Genomic DNA, 20,411 nt, shown 5'->3' on the forward strand with positions numbered 1-20,411 from the left:
GCCCCTCTTTCCTTACTCTGTATATAGACAGACTATGTAAATGATTTTGTATTACCTGTATGAATTTCTCATGCAGTATTTTTTATGTAAATGGGATAGACCTCAAGTTAGTTTACCTTGTGCAAGCCAGGGCTTTTTCAGATGAAAAATATGTGTTATATTTAGTCAATCCAGTTACTTTTGCTTACTGAAAGAACACTAGATTAATTTGTTATTCTAATAAGTAATGTCTTTGCTACATGATGTATTAAAGGAAAAGATGGACCAGTTTCCCAGAGCAAATGCATTTAATAAATCATTGTATTTGAAATTCAATCATTAAGACTTCTTGTTATCCAGACCAAGCATGTGATTCAGATCTGTTCTATATTTACATCTCTTTGGTAATGTGCCTTGCAAAAGAAGTCTTGTTCTTCTTCATTCTCTTGTGTATTATGAGAATTGCCTGCACTTTTGGAGAATAATTTCATTTGAATTTTTTTCAGTTTCCTCTTTAACATTAGACAGATTCATACAGAATAACAGAAGTATGAGCTATATGATAAACAGAAAGAAAATTGTACAGTAAAACCCATCAAAACAGAATACCTGTGGGACACATTTTTATGGGTGTGTGTGTGTGAAAAGATTTGGTTTACATTTTTCTGATTTGAAATGAAGTCTGTTTCTAAGCATGTATGTGATGAGAGATAATGTAATTATGAGAGCATCAGTGTCTGTGCATAAGAGTGCACAAAATTAAGAATGATATTTTTTTTAAATACATATTTTTTAATGAAGAATTAGCTGAATAAAATATGTTCCCTCTGAAAATCATTAAGTCACCTAAATAAATCATGTATACATTTGGTCACAAGAAGTAGTCCTTGTCACAAGAATGTCATGTATACATTTGGTCACAAGAAATAGTCCTTGTCACAAGAAACATTTGAGGAATATGATACTTTTATTACCTTAAGTCTGTTAGAATTATTAATTATGTTCCACAATGTTTAAATGCTCTGTGAAATTCGTAATGTACACAGTTCATGAGTCTGGCTTTGAAAAGGCATTGAGCATTGTCTGTTTTTTCTTACCTTTAATTTGGCTTGTGTTAATGACTCTATTTCTTGTGTCATATCAAAATCACGCTCATCCTGAGCATATACTATGTTTTTTAATCTCTCTATAAGATTTAAAACTTTGGTATGTCATTGAGTGAATTAGACATTTTGAATACTGCTTTATTTGTCTCCTTGGGCATGCACCAAAAGTGAGGCCACATGCTCAGTTATCATGGCCCTGATACTTAATTAAAAAAAGAAGGAAACAATGTTCTATTGATCATGTATACAAATAAAATCAGTCATAGTTAGATAATAAGCATATAAAGAGTCTTTTTTTAAAATGGGTCACCAACAAGTCCTTAGTTATTAATAATTCTTTTTAAAAGCTGGCTCATTTGTATGGCACAAAGATTTCAGATTAGCCTATTTGCAGACCTAATATATGTCAAGTATTACTTCATTGCATGGCCTTGCCCTTTATTGCATGCCCTTGCCCTTTATTGCATGGCCTTGCCCTTTCTTGCATACCCTTAGGACATATTACAGGTTATTGTCTCACAAATCAGCACACTACTGTACTTGCTTACTGTTATTAAATCTGATCCACAATGTGTCAGGAATTTAGCAGCTAAAATGTATTTCCAAGTTTGAATGATGTTTGGTTTTATGGGTCCTTTTTAAGAGCAAAATTGAAAATTGTGATTTAATTGTTTTGGGGTATTTAGAGTTGGAGGAGTTTCAGCTTGTTGTGAAAAAATAGTATTAAAGGATGAAAAATATGGGACAGAAATAAGATTTGGTCGAGGGGGGGGAATTTCGGTATAGTGAGGTTTCGATTTTGAGGAGTTTCACTGTATTTATATAACTGAAAAATGGCATGTGAAACAGCATTAAAACTTTCTCTTGCTTTTCAGATATTTATTAAAATTATTGCTGATGCAAAATACCTTTTTGGCATTACTGATTATAGACCAGAAGTCCTTATGGGATGGCATGATAGTAATCCGTAAGTCTGTAAGCACAAGTTTTTTGTAGCAGTTCCTCCTAAACTGCATGGAGGATTGATGTGAAACTTTACACACACATTCATCCCAAGGTTTAGTTAGCTGTATATCAAAATGATGACGTTTGAACTTCCAACATGGTTGCCACATTCATCATCTGGAAAATCGCAGAAAGAACGGTCGTATCAACATGAGGCTTCTTATGGTGTCCAGTTGGTCCTAAACAACAATGGTGCTGATTCAACATGCATTATGGCCACCAAGGAAACAATCAAATTGAATGTCTTTTTATTGCTATGCCTGAACAGAAAGTCCTATCAACACTGACCACTAAAAGTCCTATCAACACTGTGTGACCACTAAAAGTCCTATCAATGCTGTGTGACCACCAAAAGTCCTATCAACACTTGTGATCAGAAAGCCCTATCAACACTGACCACCAAAAGTCCTATCAACACTGTTTGATCAGAAAACCCTATCAACAGTGTGTGACCACTAAAAGCCCTATCAACACTGTGTGACCACTAAAAGTCCTATCCACACTGTGTGACCACTAAAAGTCCTATCAACACTCTGTGACCACTAAAAGAATTCTTTTTGACCCTGGATGAAAATGATGCTGTTCTTGCATCCAGTATGACCACCATAACAACTGTCTTGCATATTGTGTTATTACTACTTATCCTGAATTGAAGGTCTTAACAATGTGGTGTTTTCACCACAAATACTTGCAACATCTAGCTGGCCCTGAATGGAAATGATGCATCTCTTACATACAATACAGCTGTCATGATGGCAGTCTGAACAGTTTTATTATCACTGTTATTTCAAGATGGATAAACATGTCCACTTTCAAAAACTTCTTTATTGTGTCAAGATCATCCAAAATGAAAATTTTACTGACCTGACCTGCAACATGAACACCATAGCAGCCATCTTGACAGTATCACTCAAGAAAGGATGGTTGTATCGATTTAGGGCTTTCACTGAAAGATTTCTTATGGTTAGTATAAGATGAAATGGTTCCAATCTTAAATCCAATATCACAACTGTAATGGATAGATTGAAAATCTTGTTTTCCTTACATGTGCTTCTGAAAGGATGGATGGTATTTTTGAATTCATGGAAATTTTTAGCTAGTAGAACATCAGTCCCTTTGATGGATTCTTGTAGATTTTATGTGCAAATGATGACAGTTAAAGTGTAGTTTAAATTCTTTCTGTCATTCATTTATTAAATTTTGTACTGTTATTATTTACTTGATTGATGGCAATAAAAGCGTACTATAGGTGCAAATCATTTATGAATACTTTTTTTTTTAACTACCATAACATTAAAATTATGAACAAAGTATTTGCAGCATGCAAATGTCAATGTCTACCTAGATAGATGTTTCTGATGTCAATGCCAGTATCTACTTGGATGGCTAGTCCTGCAGTAAATGTAAGTTTATACCTAGATAGACATTTCATACATGAATGCCAGTATCTACTTGGATGGCTAGTCCTGCAGTAAATGTCAGTGTCTACCTAGATAGACATTTCTGATGTCAATGCCAGTATCAACTTGGATGGCTAGTCCTGCATTAAATATAAGTTTTTACCTAGATAGACATTTCAGATGTGAATGCCAGTATCTACTTGGATGGCTAGTCCTGTGGTAAATGTCAATGTATACCTAGATAGACATTTCTGATGTCAGTGCCAGTGTATACCAGGATGGATAGTTGTGATGCAAATGTTAATGTATACCTAGATAGACATTTCTGATGTCATTGCCAGTGTATACCAGGATGGATAGTTGTGATGCAAATGTCAATGTATACCTATATAGAAATTTCTGATGTCAGTGCCATTGTATACCTGGATGAATAGTTGTAATGCATATGTCGACTTATACCTAGATAGACTTTTCTGATGTCAGTGCTCATGTATACCTGTATAGATAGTTGTGATGCAAATGTTAGTGTATACCTAGATAGACAAGTCTGATGTAAACGTGTATACCTGGATGGATAGCTGTGAAGCAAATGTCAATGTATACCTAGATAGACAAGTCTGATGTAAATGTGTATACCTGGATGGATAGTTGTGATGCAAATGTTAATGTATACCTAGATAGACTTTTCTGATGTCAATGCTAGTGTATACCTGGATGGATAGTTGTGATGCAAATGTCAATGTATACCTAGATAGACAGTTCTGATGTCAATGCCAGTGTATACCTGGATGGATAGTTGTGATGCAAATGTCAATGTATACCTAGATAGACAGTTCTGATGTCAATGCTAGTATATACCTGGATGGATAGTTGTGATGCAAATGTCAGTGTATACCTAGATAGACAGTTCTGATGTCAGTGCTAGTGTATACCTTGGTGGATAGTTGTGATGCAACTGTCAATGCATACCTAGGTAGATAAGTCTGATGTCATTGACAGTGCCTATCTTGATGGACAGTTTTGATGTGATTGCCGTGCCTACCAGGATGGATTGTTCTAACAGTTTGTAACAGGAACTAAATATTTGTAGAAACTATTTCAAAAGTCGTCCTTTGTGCTGCCTTAAAGAAGTAATACCAGTGAGTAAAACTGATGGACTTGTGAATAGTATTATAAAGATCTTCTGTGATATTTTGTGTGTATAATTTTTTAAAATATAAGTTGTTGTAGCAATTTATGTTCAGTTTTACTGAGCTCAACAGACCATAGAGCTGACCTGTTCTCTTCATCTGTTGTCCATCTGTCTGCATTTCCATTTTCCATCTGTCTGCATTTCCATTGTCCATCCATCAAGATTGCTATTGATATTTCCAGACTTCTTGTAGGATTGCCATGAAACTTTGCTGACATCAATACTGAGGTAGTTAGTCCTTAATGATAGTGGTGCCATTAAGACATCCAATATGGCTTTCCATCTTGAATATTTTATCATTGAATCTCAGAATAGATGGGCATATGAACATGGGGATTTCTATTAAAATCTTGTATGATATATATTTGGTCCTAAATAAAACTGGTGTCAATCTGACATCCAATATGGCCACAATTGCAGCCATCTTGAAAATGTTATTGCTACTCCTGATGAACTGTAAGTCATTGGCATGGCATTTTCGTCTGAAGATTTCTTCTGAGATCTGGTTTGTGCTAAGGAAATGGTGCTGATCTGACATCCAGTATGGCCGCTATGGTGACCATCTTGAAAATCTTGTTATTGTTATACCTCCTGGATGGATGGTCTTATCAACATGAGGTTTTCACCAAAATATATCTGATCAGATCTAGTTGGTTCTAAGAAAAGAAATATGCCAATATGCCATATAATATACCTGCCATAGCAGCCATCTTGTAAATCTCATTGCAACTCCACCACAGCAGAAAGTCATATCTATATGGAGTTTTCACCAGAGGACTTCTTACTGTGTCTAATTGGTCCTAAGTGAAAACTGCAATTACAACCAACTTGAAAATTTTGTTGTTGCTCCTTTTTTCTGAATGAATAGTAGTATCAACAGATTCTTTTCACAAAAAAAGACTTTTTAATGTGTCTACTTTGTCCTTGATGAATCAGTTCTCACATAAAACAAATATAGAGTGCCAAATGTACTGCCAGTTTAGACAGACTATAGCAGTTTGCTCTATTATTGTAAAGACTTTTGATAATAATTCATTCTTTATCTGCATGTTGTAGCTTCTAGAAGATGAGCTAGTATCACAGAAAACCAATGCTGATGTTGAATTGGATGTGCCAGTATCACAGATAACCAGTACTGAAGTCACACAGAGTAAGCTATGTCAGCGATTCAGTAATCATGTTAATAAAGGAAAGGAATGCCTCTTGTGAATTGCCCATATGTAAAATTTCCTTTCAGTTTCAGAGTCTAGGAAGCATTTAAGATTTGTCACTGCTTCAGATTTATTTATTTTTTAAGCCAGTGGGTCAGCTGTCTCATTAACTTGTCTGGGTAGCAAAATTGAGGTTGGAATTCCTGAACATTTGCATGGAAAGACAGGAATACATTGTAACAAATTTTAACTGAGTTTAATCAGATTGCATTATTGTAATTGCAAGTTAGTAAAATGCTTAATCAACTACCCTTAATAAAAAAAATTATTTTTAATTTTTATATACTTTCTAAAATGTTCACAATAATGGCACTTTGAAAGATTTCTAAACTTGTTTTAAACAACCCCTGTATCATGTCCACGAGGGCAAATGTACATGAGGCGAATCAGATCATACTGTTTGCAACTACTCATTCACTTCATTGCAACAGTCCATTGATAGGATTGTATATTTATGGTTTATTTATTTGTCTACATACTTGTAGTAATTTTAGGCATTGGCTAAATGGTATCTACATCACAGCTTTTTAGTGTATTTTTACAAATTTGAGCTGAGTCAGAAAACAACTTTGACCTTACAGCGCATCTCACGAATTCCACAGCATAGCATTGTCTCATATGTTTCTGACCTACACTATTGCATTTTAAAGTTAAATCTTAAATAACACAATAACTAGGCTTTGCTTTCAATGAATTTAATACTTTTCTAAATATATTTGCCTGATGATTTATGAAAACAGACAATCTAAAAAATCAGTTTGTTCCCAGACAGTGATGTCTGCCATTAGGGATTTCCCCATTACTGGTTCACTTAATGTTTCAAACTAATTTTATGACAAAATAGTATACAAAAGGCGGTAAAAATATCATGATCGCCGATTCTGTTCTTAAAGCACAAATTGCTATTTACATACTATTGTTAAATTTTGAAACACAAGTTTTTATGTTTTTATTATCAAGGGATAACATGTGGAAATCTGGCAGTGATAGTTGATAACTTACTCGGGAAAGGGTTAATGGTCAATCTGCTATCAAAACACATCTGTGAATGTACAAGAGTTTGTTTGTTGGTGAATTTGATATCAAAACCAGGCCTAGCTACTGATGGCTTGATGAATACGTTTTGCTACATCACAACACTAGAACTAACCTGGCTAAGGCAAGGGGGGATCTAAACATGTATGGTCAGTCAGCATACCTCTAAAACAATCACAGGGTGAAGTAGTTTTTACTTTGTGAACAGAAGAAAGCGAAATTTATATTTTTTAGGCAACTTGTTCACCCACTTCACCGTGTAGCGTGACACCTGCTGCTAGGACACTTCATTGTTTTAGAAGATGTAAAATGAGGATTTGGCCGTCTCACCCCCAGGGTTCGTCTAAACTTTTAGAAGCTTAAAGTGATATCTTACACCTGTCATTTCTTTATGACTGGTGAAGCCTGTTACACGTGTTTTGGTGCCATCTATCATGTACTAGGGCTTGGGCTAACCATAACCCAAGGGTTGATTTTCAGTCAACTATGCACCCATGTTCATTGAGTAACTGTTTAATTAACTGTTTACCCAGCAGGCTGAGACCACTGGACACAGCTGGCTTAAACTCTGGGATTTGCATTGCGTTCATTCCAGTCACCCACAAAAAGTGACTTCCTTGTAGTAATTTACCTTTTGAATGATTATATTACTGCGATCAGCTGGGTGTTTACTTATTCAGGTACAACGAGAAATATTATAACCACTATAAATGCAGTTTTGATCTCATGATAGTGATAAAATTGCCTTAATTTTTTATGGACTGAGAATTCGTATTAAATTTGTTAGTATCATCTGTTCATTCTTCCTGGATCTAAAATAGATTTTGGGGCTTTGTATAGGCGTGGTAAGAATGTCCAGCTTTGGTGGTTTTATTATAGCTAAATTAAAAGAGTTTTTTAAGTTCTCCTCATGGTCCAGTTGTAGCACTGGTGGATTTCTGATACTGAGGGTTTGAATATCCATCCCAGGTTAATTTTCCTGTTCAGTGGACTCAGCCTCCTGCTCTTGCCAACCTGAGGGATGCAGTGCACATGCAATCTTTTTGGTACAAGTTGAAATTCATTGTAATACAAGTGATTTATAGGCAGTCAGTGCACCTAAACGTAAGGGACATCTGCAGAAATTTTAGGCTGTTTAACTCCAAAAAGTGAATCTCTCTTTGACCCTCCTATAAGTCGGTGGGTTATTTTCTAAGTCATATCCATCAGAAGGTGTGACTTTTCAGTGAGTCAGAGTTGCTCTTTGTAAACATTAACAAGCCAAAAGACTGAGTATAAAAGAAATGTCATTATAGTGTTTGACTATAAGAGAAATATCATTATAGTGTTTGACTATATAAAAAAATGTCAGTATATTGGTTGACTATAGAGACAAGAGACACAGTAGTGTTTGACTATCTAAGATAATTCACAGAGTCACTGAATAGATAAACAGATAGACAAATAGTAAAAATAAAGACAAAACCACTGTAAAATACAATTTTATTATTGAGTGGAATATGTCGCAAATAAATTGACAACTTTCATTTGGTCCATTTTTGTGTAATAAAATCCATAGTTAGCTCTCTTCATTCTGTTTGGGTCCTAAGGCTGCAATTATCTTCGCCATCTAAGTCCGTCTTGAGCAATGGCTTGTGCCTCACCCCAGGAAAGTCCCATCTCTTTCAGCTGTCATCACTGTCCTTCAACAGGTTATCTTTGGCAATCCATATTTACACTTAACAGCTAGTGTCCATCTGAGGGCTACCTTGGGTATCTGTTCTTAGGGCATCCTCATTACATGTCCAAGCCATTTGACCCTGCACATCTTGATCTCCAGAGAAATGTTGTTACATCCCATCATGTTTGTCCAGTGGATGTTGCAGATGTTATGGAGGCAATTATTGTGAAGTGAATTTACTTTGCTCATGTCTGTCTTCTGTTCTTTCTGACACTCTGAGCTGTTTGCAGTACTGACTTTAAATTGCTGTTGTAAAGTCTGATCATTGTCTTGAGGCTGTATTGTTTTGATTTCTATATGAGACATAGTCTGCTGAAAGCACCTGTACCATTATTAACCTGGCCTTGATGTCCACCATTATAATTGCTAATTAGGCTACCCAGGTAGGTGAAGTCTTTGTATTGTTTAGTGTACTTGCTGAGTCGGTCAGATTTGTCTTTAAAATCAGAGTGCTTTGATGAAATGACAGCCAGATCATCAGCAAAGTCCAGGCCTTGAAGAATGTCCACCGTATCCCACTGGCATGGTCAAATGTTGTTTGACACATTATCTAGTCGATAGTGTTGAGGAACAGAATGGGACAGAGGATGCAGGATGCAACCTTGCCTAACACCATACTTCATTTTGAATGACTTAGTGTAACATGATCGAGCTATCACCCTTTTAGATGGAATGGGATTTAAGAAATAACAATATACGTATGTGAGTGACAATGAAAAAAATGTATTATCCTCTCATACTAATGATTATAAAATAAAGAAACATGACACTGAAATAAATACAAGAGTACATAGTATGGACCCAATGGAAAACAATGATGAAGAACAAAATAATAATTATTTGGAATATTCAGTAACCCTGTGTATCTTAGATAGTCAAATGCTGCCATGTCTCTTGTCTCTATAGTCAACCAATATACTGACATTTCTTTTTTATAATCAAACACTATAATGACATTTCTCTTATAGTCAAACACTGTACTGACATTCCTCATACATATAGCTAATGTTTACTTGACATTTCATATGATGTTCTTGACTCACTTTTACAGCTTGGTCACTTTAACCACCCAGGCCTTCCACGTGCACACACGTTGGCACTTCTCCTGGTGGTCTTTCATCTCTCCTTACTCCAGTGGTCTCTAGCTACATCTAGTTCGCCTGCACTCAGTTATCCACACCTAGTTATCCATACCAAGTCATCCACACCTAGTCAGCTGTATATGACAAAACAACTTTCCAAATAATCTGTTTTCTGATTATCATTCAGATTAATAACACCTGAGCATTTCAATCGAACCAATATCAAGACACCTGAAATATTTCCTTATGTACAACTTTCTGTAATGTACGAATGACATGCCATTGATTGGCTAAGTAAAATAATATGATATGCTAGAACTAATATATATACAAACATCTTCAGTATTAGTTATAATGGCAACAAAATAACCTACAAACAAGAGTACTGCATATCGATGACATTAGTATCATCTGATGGTGGTGGGTCAGCTGGCAGAACAGGCTCTGGCTGGTTTAGTACTTCAAAGTGCTGGATCCACCATGCAGCCTGCTCCCTTTGCAGTGTTACCACTCTTCCCTGTTTATCTTTAACTGGCATGGAGTGGTTGGATCCTTGTCTACAGAGCTGTCTTGTAATCTTGTATACCAATTTCATTCTACTGTTTGTGCAGCCTCATTTGAAAATTCCATAACAAAGGTTCTTTTATCCTTCGGGGGTGCTCTTTCTCATCTTTATCCTTCTGAAAATAATCTTTCTGTGCTCATTCAGTCAACCTTGGTGACTTTGCACTCAGAAGTTTGTCTTTGGCCTTTCACATTTCATCTCTTCTCTTCCAAGTCCCTGATGCTCACTGTCTCTTCTCCATTTTCTTTCTATAACCAATGGTTTTCTGATGTTAGTCCATATATTTCGTTATGGTATTCTCCATCTTCGCTGGCATTAAAACAATTTCCAAATTCAGTGGCAAAATCTCTCTTTATCTCTGGTGAGCAAAGCTTGCTGATGTCATACACTTTTCACTGTTGCTGTATATTATGTGTTGCCTGTAGTTTCAGCTTTATCACAAGTTAATGATCACTGTTGACATCTGCCCCACAATGGACCTTGACATCTTGCAGAGATCTGCATATCTTTTTGTTGATGACAATATGGACAATCAGGTTGACAGTGACCATCAAGTGATTTCAAAGTTAGTTTATGGATGTCTGTGTTTGGCAAGACATTTCCTTCTATCATGCAGTTATTGAGGCAGAAGTCCACATGTCTCTCACTATTATCATTGGTGACTCCACAGCCATCTTGCCCCATCACCTCCTCATTGTTTGTGTTGTCTATTTCTTCCATGGCAAGCATATATCCCAGTATGAAGAGCATTCATGTTGTGGGAAAACTGCTGGTTGTAGCTGTCCATACCAGTCCTCCTTACCTTCCTCCTCAGCCTCATTTATTGGGGCATAACATTGCAGAATGGCAAGTTTGCAGTATTGGGAGTTGAATCTTGCTCTGATAAGTCTGTTGCACATTGGTTCCCATTGTAGGAGTGCTTTTGTACTAGTTTTGCTGCTGATGAGGACTACACCACTGAAATGGGCATTATCCTTCTCCAAGTAAAGAATGATCTTGTGTCCTGAACCTGTCCATCTCAGCCTGTCTTGCTGACAACAAGAATATCCAGCTTGTATCTGTTCATCTCATTGATGACTAGTGTCATTTTCGATGTTTCATACATGGTGTGGATATTCCATGCACCAAGACAGACCATAGTTTTGGGTCCTAAATAACTTGTGATCAAGCCCCTGAATTTCGAGGGATGGTTTTCATCTTGTCCTCTTGTTATTGTTGGTGTTGAAATTGAAGTTGTTGCAGTTTCTGTAATGACCATATGCTGGGTTTTGTCAGGCCACTCCCCAAAACCAGTATAGCTTTCAGGATCTTTGGGACACACAAGCCTCCACACCACTACAGTGTACCAGGGGAGGTAATAAAATCCTTAGAAATCGATACTGCTTGACATTTCAGATCTGTTTATGTTATAAATCCATGAGTTCTTTTGTCATATAGGTTTAATGCCATTTTCAGCACATGATAAGCTATGCATGCAGGCCAGCTTACCTGGTGAAGGAAGAACCAGGGGCATACATTGGAAAGAACCACTGACATATGGGAAGCTACTATCATGCTTTGTCACATAACCCAAATTGTTCCAGCCTGATACTTGAACCCATGCAGATAGAGGTGAGATGGCATTGGTAAGTAAAGGTGAACACCTTAGACGACTCTGCCACCCAGTGCCCCTCTATTATGGGTCACATACCTGTATATAAATAGCCAAGAATGGTATGATTCACAGTATCCCATATTTCGTTAAGTACACGTCTTACTAGTAAACAGCGAAAATCAAGTCCAGACTTTTGTGATTCATCATATCCTAATAATGTGACTGTATAACGTCATCTGGCCCAGGAATTCAATTTCATTGAGTGACCAAATAAAGGTAGGAAATACTAGTCATCACAAATATTGATATCAGACTCTAATTTGTTGTCTTTACTGTCACATGTGGGTCCTTATGTGGAGACTGAGCTTGTGCTCTGTGAGTGACACTTTGATCATACAGCCTGTGAAATCTGTTAAAGTATGCAACTGAACAGGTGTGAATTGTGTATCAAGATTTCAGGGAGTTTTAAATAACCACCTGTGTGACTTAGCTCTGAACAAGTATCAGAGAGGATTAAGATGACATGCCTGCAGGAAGTTGTAGGACGTATTCTGCTTGGCACTGAACAAGTATCAAATTCTTAACAAGATCAAAAGGATTGTCAACTTGAAAACAAAGTCAGTGCTGCCTTTACAAGCCAAGGGTTTATCATTCCATGTGCACTGGCTAGATGACTTGGGAAATAGCACTTGAGAAATAGATGTGGCTTATGGAAAAAGAAAATATAAATCAAATCAGACATTTTAATGCATCAAAGACAAAGGATGTTTATGTAGCAAAACATGAAATAAAATACAAAAGTAGGCTAGCCTCATGGTAGTATTAACCTATGGAAAAATATGAAGCTAATCTGGGGGCCAGAATGGCTGCATCATTGGGACCTTCTCTACTTGGTTCGTACACAGTAGATATGAGATAGTTTCTGCCCATAGATGACCTGCTGACCTTGTGAGGGATTTAAAACATGATCCTCCCATGCAGGCTTTTGTGACAAGCATCAGCAACCGCCCTTACTCCAGGTGCAGCCTGGCACTAATACCAGTTGCATCTGGTTTGAAAAGTCAATGTTTGGGGAAAAAACAGGCGAAAACAATGAGTTCATTGGTAGAACACATAGTCAGAACCATCAGTGTAACATATCAAGAAGTGATGCAGGTCCCTGTGGTTAAAATTCCACAGAGTTGCTGCAAGTAAAAGACATGCTGTGATGATGAAATAATTCTGGGTTGTGAGGGCAGACAACCCCAGCCCTTCTCCAGCACTGGCTGCACAATAACAAGTGTATGATATATACATGTAATGCTACTAGAGCATGGCCAGGCTCAAATACCATGCTGCTGTATCTGCCATGTGGCAGATTTACCTGCTAGCACAGATTTTTTTTACCTGCTAGCACAGATCCATGGTTTGATGTTTCAGCCCCTAAAGATGTGGACCAGGTAAATTTCTTGTTTTTGCAGCATGACAAGATCAGGTTATACATCTGCAAGTATGTTTTGACCATGTTGTATGTCACATATCATTACTAGGAGACTGTACCATTGACCACAAAGAGGGCTTCCAAAGTTGCCATTATATATTGGCACACATCTTCAAGCTGGGGCTCTTGAAGTGGCCCAAGCTGCTGCAGGTCTTTAACCCCTGTCAGGAGTTTATGGGTGCCATATTGCAGTTCTTGGCCAAGAATGGCATGAGGTGGGATGAGGCCAGCATGCAAAGCGTGCAGGAATTGTGGATCAGTTCAGCTGTACTCTGGCCAGGTGTCAGTTTTGGGCATCACTATGCCCGGGTGATGCTGCTTTCAGATAACAAGACTACAGGGGGGTGAAGTAAATGGGTTCTGGGGCTGCCTGATGACGTGATGTTGTGATGGCCTGAAAAGTTGAAGTAAAATGTCAGATGTTGTGGTTGTGTGAAAAGTTGAAGTAAAGTGGCTTACAGGCAAGAGACCATAATGGATGCCATTCATGCTGTGTCAGTGATGCTTCCGGTTGGTCTGGAAAGTACAACCTGTCCTCAGATACCATAGTGTGGTACATATATGCACCAGTGAGAATTTTAAAGGTGGGCAGTAGTGTGCCATCAATTCTATGTGGTCTTACTGCATGTTCATACTGGCTGATATATGTTTGACAGGCCAGCCATTTATATACCATATTTTGGGTAGTGTTGCTCCAGGCAGAATGTCCGTTTTTGAGGAATGTCAGGTACCCAACTACCACCCAAGAGTATTCTTAATCAGTCAAGAGCTCTTTGAGTACTCTTCCATCAAGGTGAGTTGCTCTTGTGCAATTTTTTAATGATAGTATGCCTATGTGTAAACTCTATCCAGGGTGATTCACTTTTTTTCATGTCCAGGAGGCTCAGGCTTGTTATAGTCTGTAGACACCCATGTTATGGTGATCACTGTGCAGGGTCATCTCCAGGTGAACAAACTCCTTCCTCTCCAATGGCTTCAAGGTTAAGGTCATGCTTGAAGACATTTTTCATGAGTGCCTTCAAAAGACTCTTTTGGTCTTTCTTGTATCCTTCAGTATCTCATATTTTTCCTCAATGAGCTTCTTGGTTTGGAACCAAACTGATCCCAACCAGGGATATCATTGGGGGGGGGGGGCATTTGCATGTGCTGTAAAATGTAAAATTGCTGTTGCCTATATACAAAAATTAACAAGCCCGTCAAGTTTTGGCCCCCCCATTCAAGTTTTGCCCCCGCCCCCCCCCCCCCCGAAAAAGTTGAAATGATATCCCTGATCCCAACTAGCAGTCTTTAGGCTGTATATCTGCATACATAGCCCAGTAAATTCTATGACTGGCATCCCATTACACTCATCTGTAAATTTGCCAATGTTCCACATGACACCGGATGTTCGGTCAGGCAGTCACTGGTGTTGTACAAGGCAGCATCCTTTACCATGTTGTGGTAGATATCCAGGGTTTGATGCATAAAGCAGCTATGCCTTTCCCATGGTAGAGAGCTGAAAGTTCCAGTAATAAACCATTTAATGCTCCATCTTTTGCAGGTTGGGAAGTAGCTTTTGGCTTTCAGTGAATGTGTCCCCTGGTTTATTCTCTACACTGCATGAATGGTCACTCAGCAAAGTTCGAATGTGTTGCCATTTTCTAAGGGTCCTGCAGGTAGTCACTGTGTGAATCATAAAGCTCCTCTTTATACTCATGGTCTACTTCAAAAATGTTGATGTTGTAGGGTTTAACGCCATTTTTTCAGCACAAGATAGGCTATACATGGCGGCCAGTATTAATGGTGGAGTAAGAACCTGGGAAAACCCCGGAAAGAACCACCGACCCACAGGAAGCTACCGTCAAGCTTTCTCACATATCAACATTGGCCGAGCCCGAGACTTGAACCCAGACAGAGGTGAGATGGCAATGATCCGTGACGGAGAGCCCTTTAGACCACTCGGTCACTCGGGGCCCCTTCAAAAACGTAAAGTGCAAGAGAGTTTTTGACCCACTGGAATTCCCCCGTCAGCAGGCTCTGCATCAGTGCCATTCTAAAGGTTATTAGTGTGGAAGTATTTAATCCAGCTGTGAGGCTTACTGGCATCATAGCCTGGACACAACTAGTTGTTTGCTGGCTCCTCATCGAAATGCTGTAATGGATGCTCTTTTCAGTATGTCATTGTCTGAACAGGTCAGGTTTTACCTTGATCTTTTTTACAAGCATGTCCCAGCTCATTTCAGATTTACTGTTGTAATGTGGTTGAGCCTGTAGTGAGGTGTCATGAATACTGGTTGATATCTTCCAACAGCAGCACATGGGTCTTCATGTTAAGGTTTAGTGATGGGAATAAGTCAGAATTTCATAATCCATAATTGGTTCCACTTAACCAACTGATAATCAGTTATTATCAGTTACTAAAAGCAGATTTAAATTTTTGTTTGTTAAACAGCTATATCTTCATTCAAGAGTTCAAAATGTCAATAAATGTACAGGAATAATCTCTTTTAAGGACATGTATACTTTAACCTAATAAAAATATTACATTTTTTTTCTATTGGGTTGTGATAATTTTGTTCTATTATACTTTGTTCATTGAAAGCAACTTTTTATGGCTGATCAGTCTTTTGTAATTGAAATACTGTTGCAATCCTCCAAAATAAAATCCTTTCATTTCTGTGTGATGTGTCTGTAATTCAAAGTATAGAAGGACATGGTTTTCTTGTTCTGAAAGAAATCATAAAAATGTGTTTAAATTTATTAAGGCAAGAATTTAACAGCTTCATCATGTAATCATGACTCTGTTCCTACCTAATTATGAAAGTTTGCACCTACGGAATATGGTATGATTTTATATTAGTATGTTGTGATTGGAATAAATAATTCAGATCAACGTTAGTGGATTGGAATCCCAAAACTTACCATCTTTTGGCCAGTTGTTCAGTTACTTATGTGGTAAATGCACATAATTGTTAGAAATATCAGGTTATTGGACCATTCTAAAATCCTTTATTTTACTGGAAGATATGGACTGCATGAAAGTGAAGCTTGTATTGTCATTATGTTTTGAATAACTGTACTCTGTTCAGACCGATATTATGAATCAGGGTTATTAGTATATTTTATACATATTTAGTATTGCCAGGCTTGTTAAAGTTATAAATTTTAGTAATGCTTTTACTCCATACTGATCACTGTGATCTATTAGTTACTGTAGTAGTAGTATATGCAGTAGTTACATTACCAGTAGATGTGATACTATCAAACTAAATCTCTGATCAAATACTAATCACATACTCTTTTGTGAATAAATAGAGCTGGTGGCCAAAGTGGTTCAGATGCAGGAGGTCGCAGGTTTGAACCCCAGCTAAGTCATACCAAAGACTTATAAAAATGGTACTAACAGCTGCCTCACTGGGCACTCAGCATTATGAGGTTAGTGCTAGGACTGGTAGGCCCAGTGTTGGGATCATGTGACCTGGTGGGACATGATGGTACATGTCTTTGGCATGATACCCTATTGCTAGACATAACAGTAAACTGCCCAACTGCAAACATCAAAGTGATATGACTAAAATTGTTGAAAACTCTGCTTAAAAAAATCCCAAATCCAAAAAGCACTAATATAGTGGCAGTAGGGACAAAAGAAAGTAGTAGAAACAGGAGTATTAGGTGTAGCAATCATTTTAATAATAGTATGTTTATCGATTACTGGTATGTCCCCTTATCAACCCACTGACTGTTACAACAGAATAGATAGAAAGTCAGTGTGAATATAATGGGAATTGTGCTTCAAGGTAAATTGAAAAGTGTACATCATCAGACTCCACTGTACTGTTACAGAACTGCATCAACATGTTATATTTCTTCTTATTATTTGATGTTTGATTCAGAACTCTCAAAACCTAATATTGTGCGGAACAATTTCATATTATAAATACCCTCATGTATGCGCTTCATTTGTGATCATTACATAATAGGAACATTTTATGCTGTCAGTACAGTATAAATGACTGACATCAAGTGACCCAAAGCAGTTGTACATCATTCACTTGCTTTTCTTGGTAATTTAGTGTGTGTGTGTGTGTGTATGTGTGTTTATGATTTTAACGTAGCTTTAACAATTTTTCAGTCATATCTCTACAATGTCTGCAGTGGCAGTTTATAGCATTGTCTAGCACTGGGGCATCATGCCACAGACATGTAGCATGATGTCCCACCCAGTCATATTATCCTGACACCAGGCTGACTAGTCCTAACACTAACCTCTTAATGCTGAGTGCCAAGTGAGGCAGCTGTTAGTACCATTTTCATAAGTCTTTGGTATGACTCGGCCAGGGTTTGAATCCTCGACCTCCCGTTTCCGAGACAGATGCCCTAACCACTAGGCCACCAGAGCCATCTGGTATTTTTATACATAAATTAGCTAACATGCACACATAATCTTAAGAAATTAAAATAGTTTTAAGTATTTCTGATGAGTTTAAAATGTATAGTACACAAAGTATTGTCATTATTCATCAAAATATACAACTGCTTATAAAATACAGAAAAGACAGTAAGCCCTGTTCAATACATTTTTTTGCATTATTTTTGCAGAAAGTAATTGCAGTAGAGACAAGTCTCAGCCAGGTATTTATTCAGGTGCTTTCAACAACAACAGTCTGAACGATCAGTTAGAGACTGATAATCCAGAAATTCAGAATATTTCTAGGTCTGAGAGGCAAATAACAACTGGTTTTCAGTCTCCTTCACCATCCAGTGAGTTGTTTGTGAGTTTGTCTAGTGACCCTGATTTAAGCTGTGATCAACCACTGACCAGTCAAGGAGTCCATTTCAATGTTGCAGATTATGATCTAGCACAAAATTTTAACCCCAACACACTTGAGCTGAGTGGAACATCCCTTTCTATGGACTCATTAGTGAATTCATTGAGCAATGACCTCAGTGAATCAACAAGTCCAAAACAAATCCTGTCACCCTCAGATTCAGGCTGTAGATCTGGAGGAGGCATGACACCTACTCATGACATATCACCACCTTCTCAGGAAAATCATCAAAGAGAAGTAAACTCTCCCAAGAGTGACACTAGGGTCAATAACTCCGAAACAACGCAGTTAGACCTTTGTAATCCAGAGTGGAAAAATAAAAGAAGCACAGATACGAGAGATAATCAAACCAAAACATTGGAGGACACAATTGGTCAACAACTGAGATTGACTGGAATGGATGAAACTCAACCCAACAGTTCCATAAATGCCAATCCAAAGGAGAGGGTGGATCTTGTGAGAGGAGAAAGACCAGAACCTGACGGATGTGAGAGTGGTAAGATTTAAAATTTTAAGCTAGTTTAAAATATAATATATTGAATGGTCACCACCCAGTTATATGTAAAACTACTGGTACTAATGCATGAAAACTTTGTCACTGTGCCATGCAGTTTGTTTGGTGGTTTGCAGCAGTCACAACAGACATTTTTATTTAGTGCCAATGCATTTCAACTGAACCCCTCCAGGACACACAGTACTACCTATATGAAAGAACTGTGAACCAGTCTAGAAATGGTTGTATACGGGTTTGGTGGTCCATAATTGGTTAATAATGAAAAGTAACATTTTAGTAAAAATATCTTTTGATGCTTATCCTATCTGTAGTTTGAAACAAATATAGACAAAATTCTATTGATGCAATTTTAGTATTTTTACAGGCTTGACTTAGGAGTACTCAATAATGAAAGTAGCACCTGATTCATTTAGCTTGCACCAAAGTTAGCTGTGCATGGAGAATTATAGGTCTCATCATCAGCACCCAGAAATTTTAAGTTATCGAATTTTGAATATGATAGTGTTTCCATATGTTTACTAATGGAGTTGAATTAGTACCGTGAGTCCTCCAGTCACATGTCCAGCACTCTAACCACTAAGCGACTGTATTACCGCTGCCACAGTTAGTTTCCTCTATGGGTGCATTGTGCCTAATTTACATCTCTGAGCCTGTAAGATGTTTTCTGGTCTAGATTCACCAACACGTACAAATTCAATAATTTTCAAACAAAATGAGTCAAGGAATTGAACAATGCAGAGAGAAAAATATCTGATTTGTGAGTGAAGGTACATGATAGATAAGATTCATTGCACATAAAATTGTATTAATCTTTAATTCACATTGTCCTTATAAATGGCCAACACTGACAAATTCTTGAGATACTATACAACTCGTTATTTTCAGACACCTATGCATCACGGTGGGGGACTTAAACCCTCCACTTTCACTCCATGATAATGCTTCACAATGGAGCAATAAAAAATAACAAATCTCCACTCTGCCTCGGTAGACATGTCGATGGCAACTCTGTTGAATGGCAAATATGCATTATTGATTGACAGTTGAACAGCCAATTAATGAAGACCACCCATGGAAAGACTGAAACATGATCAATGATTAGCAATCAAATACCATTTGTCCAATCAGTGATTTTTATTTCAGTCATATATATGGATAATAGAAATTAATTTTTAAAGTCTTGTGTATTTTGTACATTTAGAAAACTTGCACACTGACTTGATGAGAGGCCCACCTTGCTGAGCTTCTCTTGAACAGTCTAAATTTATCCTACTGTTTAAATATGAAAAGTAATCCCCTGAGGTATGGACAATTAAATTCCTGATAGCAGCAGCTTCTGTTTAAAACCCAAAACAACAGAAAGAAAACACTTAACTAACACTTAATTGTGAACCACATGTTTAGTCCTTAACACATTAACCCCTGGAGCTTTTTGTAATTTTAGTCTGAAAATCGAGTAAGAAACACATTTTAACGCTATTTCTGAATAGACTCAAAAACACCAAATCCCCGGTCATCTTTCAGTAACATACTGCTTAGTTGTGTTAGAAACATCGAGAAACATCATTTTTCTTTGGCTATTTGACTCGCGCAGGAGCACAAGGGTAAAATTTGGAATTTTTTATATCATTTTTTTGGTGCTAAATGGAGCCATTATTTTTGTATGGAGACCACTATTTATTCCAAGTGCCCATCTTATCCTACTTTTTGCAAAGGCTCA

At 37.4% G+C, this 20,411-nt stretch overlaps 1 protein-coding gene across 1 annotated transcript in view; it reads left to right on the plus strand.

The window, feature by feature from the left end:
- The window catches only part of LOC149774567 (uncharacterized), a 46,117-nt gene that overhangs the window by 704 nt on the left and 25,002 nt on the right, over positions 1–20,411 (plus strand). Inside the window, exons 2-3 of the mRNA XM_089945021.1 lie at positions 5,739–5,832; positions 17,948–18,673. Coding sequence (XP_089801147.1) covers positions 5,739–5,832; positions 17,948–18,673 — 820 coding nt within the window. The remainder of the gene's footprint in view (positions 1–5,738; positions 5,833–17,947; positions 18,674–20,411) is intronic.

This window comes from Sinohyriopsis cumingii, unplaced genomic scaffold (assembly GCF_028554795.1).
Source record: "Sinohyriopsis cumingii isolate HCF-2022 unplaced genomic scaffold, ASM2855479v2 utg000198l, whole genome shotgun sequence".
NCBI lineage: Eukaryota > Metazoa > Mollusca > Bivalvia > Unionida > Unionidae > Sinohyriopsis > Sinohyriopsis cumingii.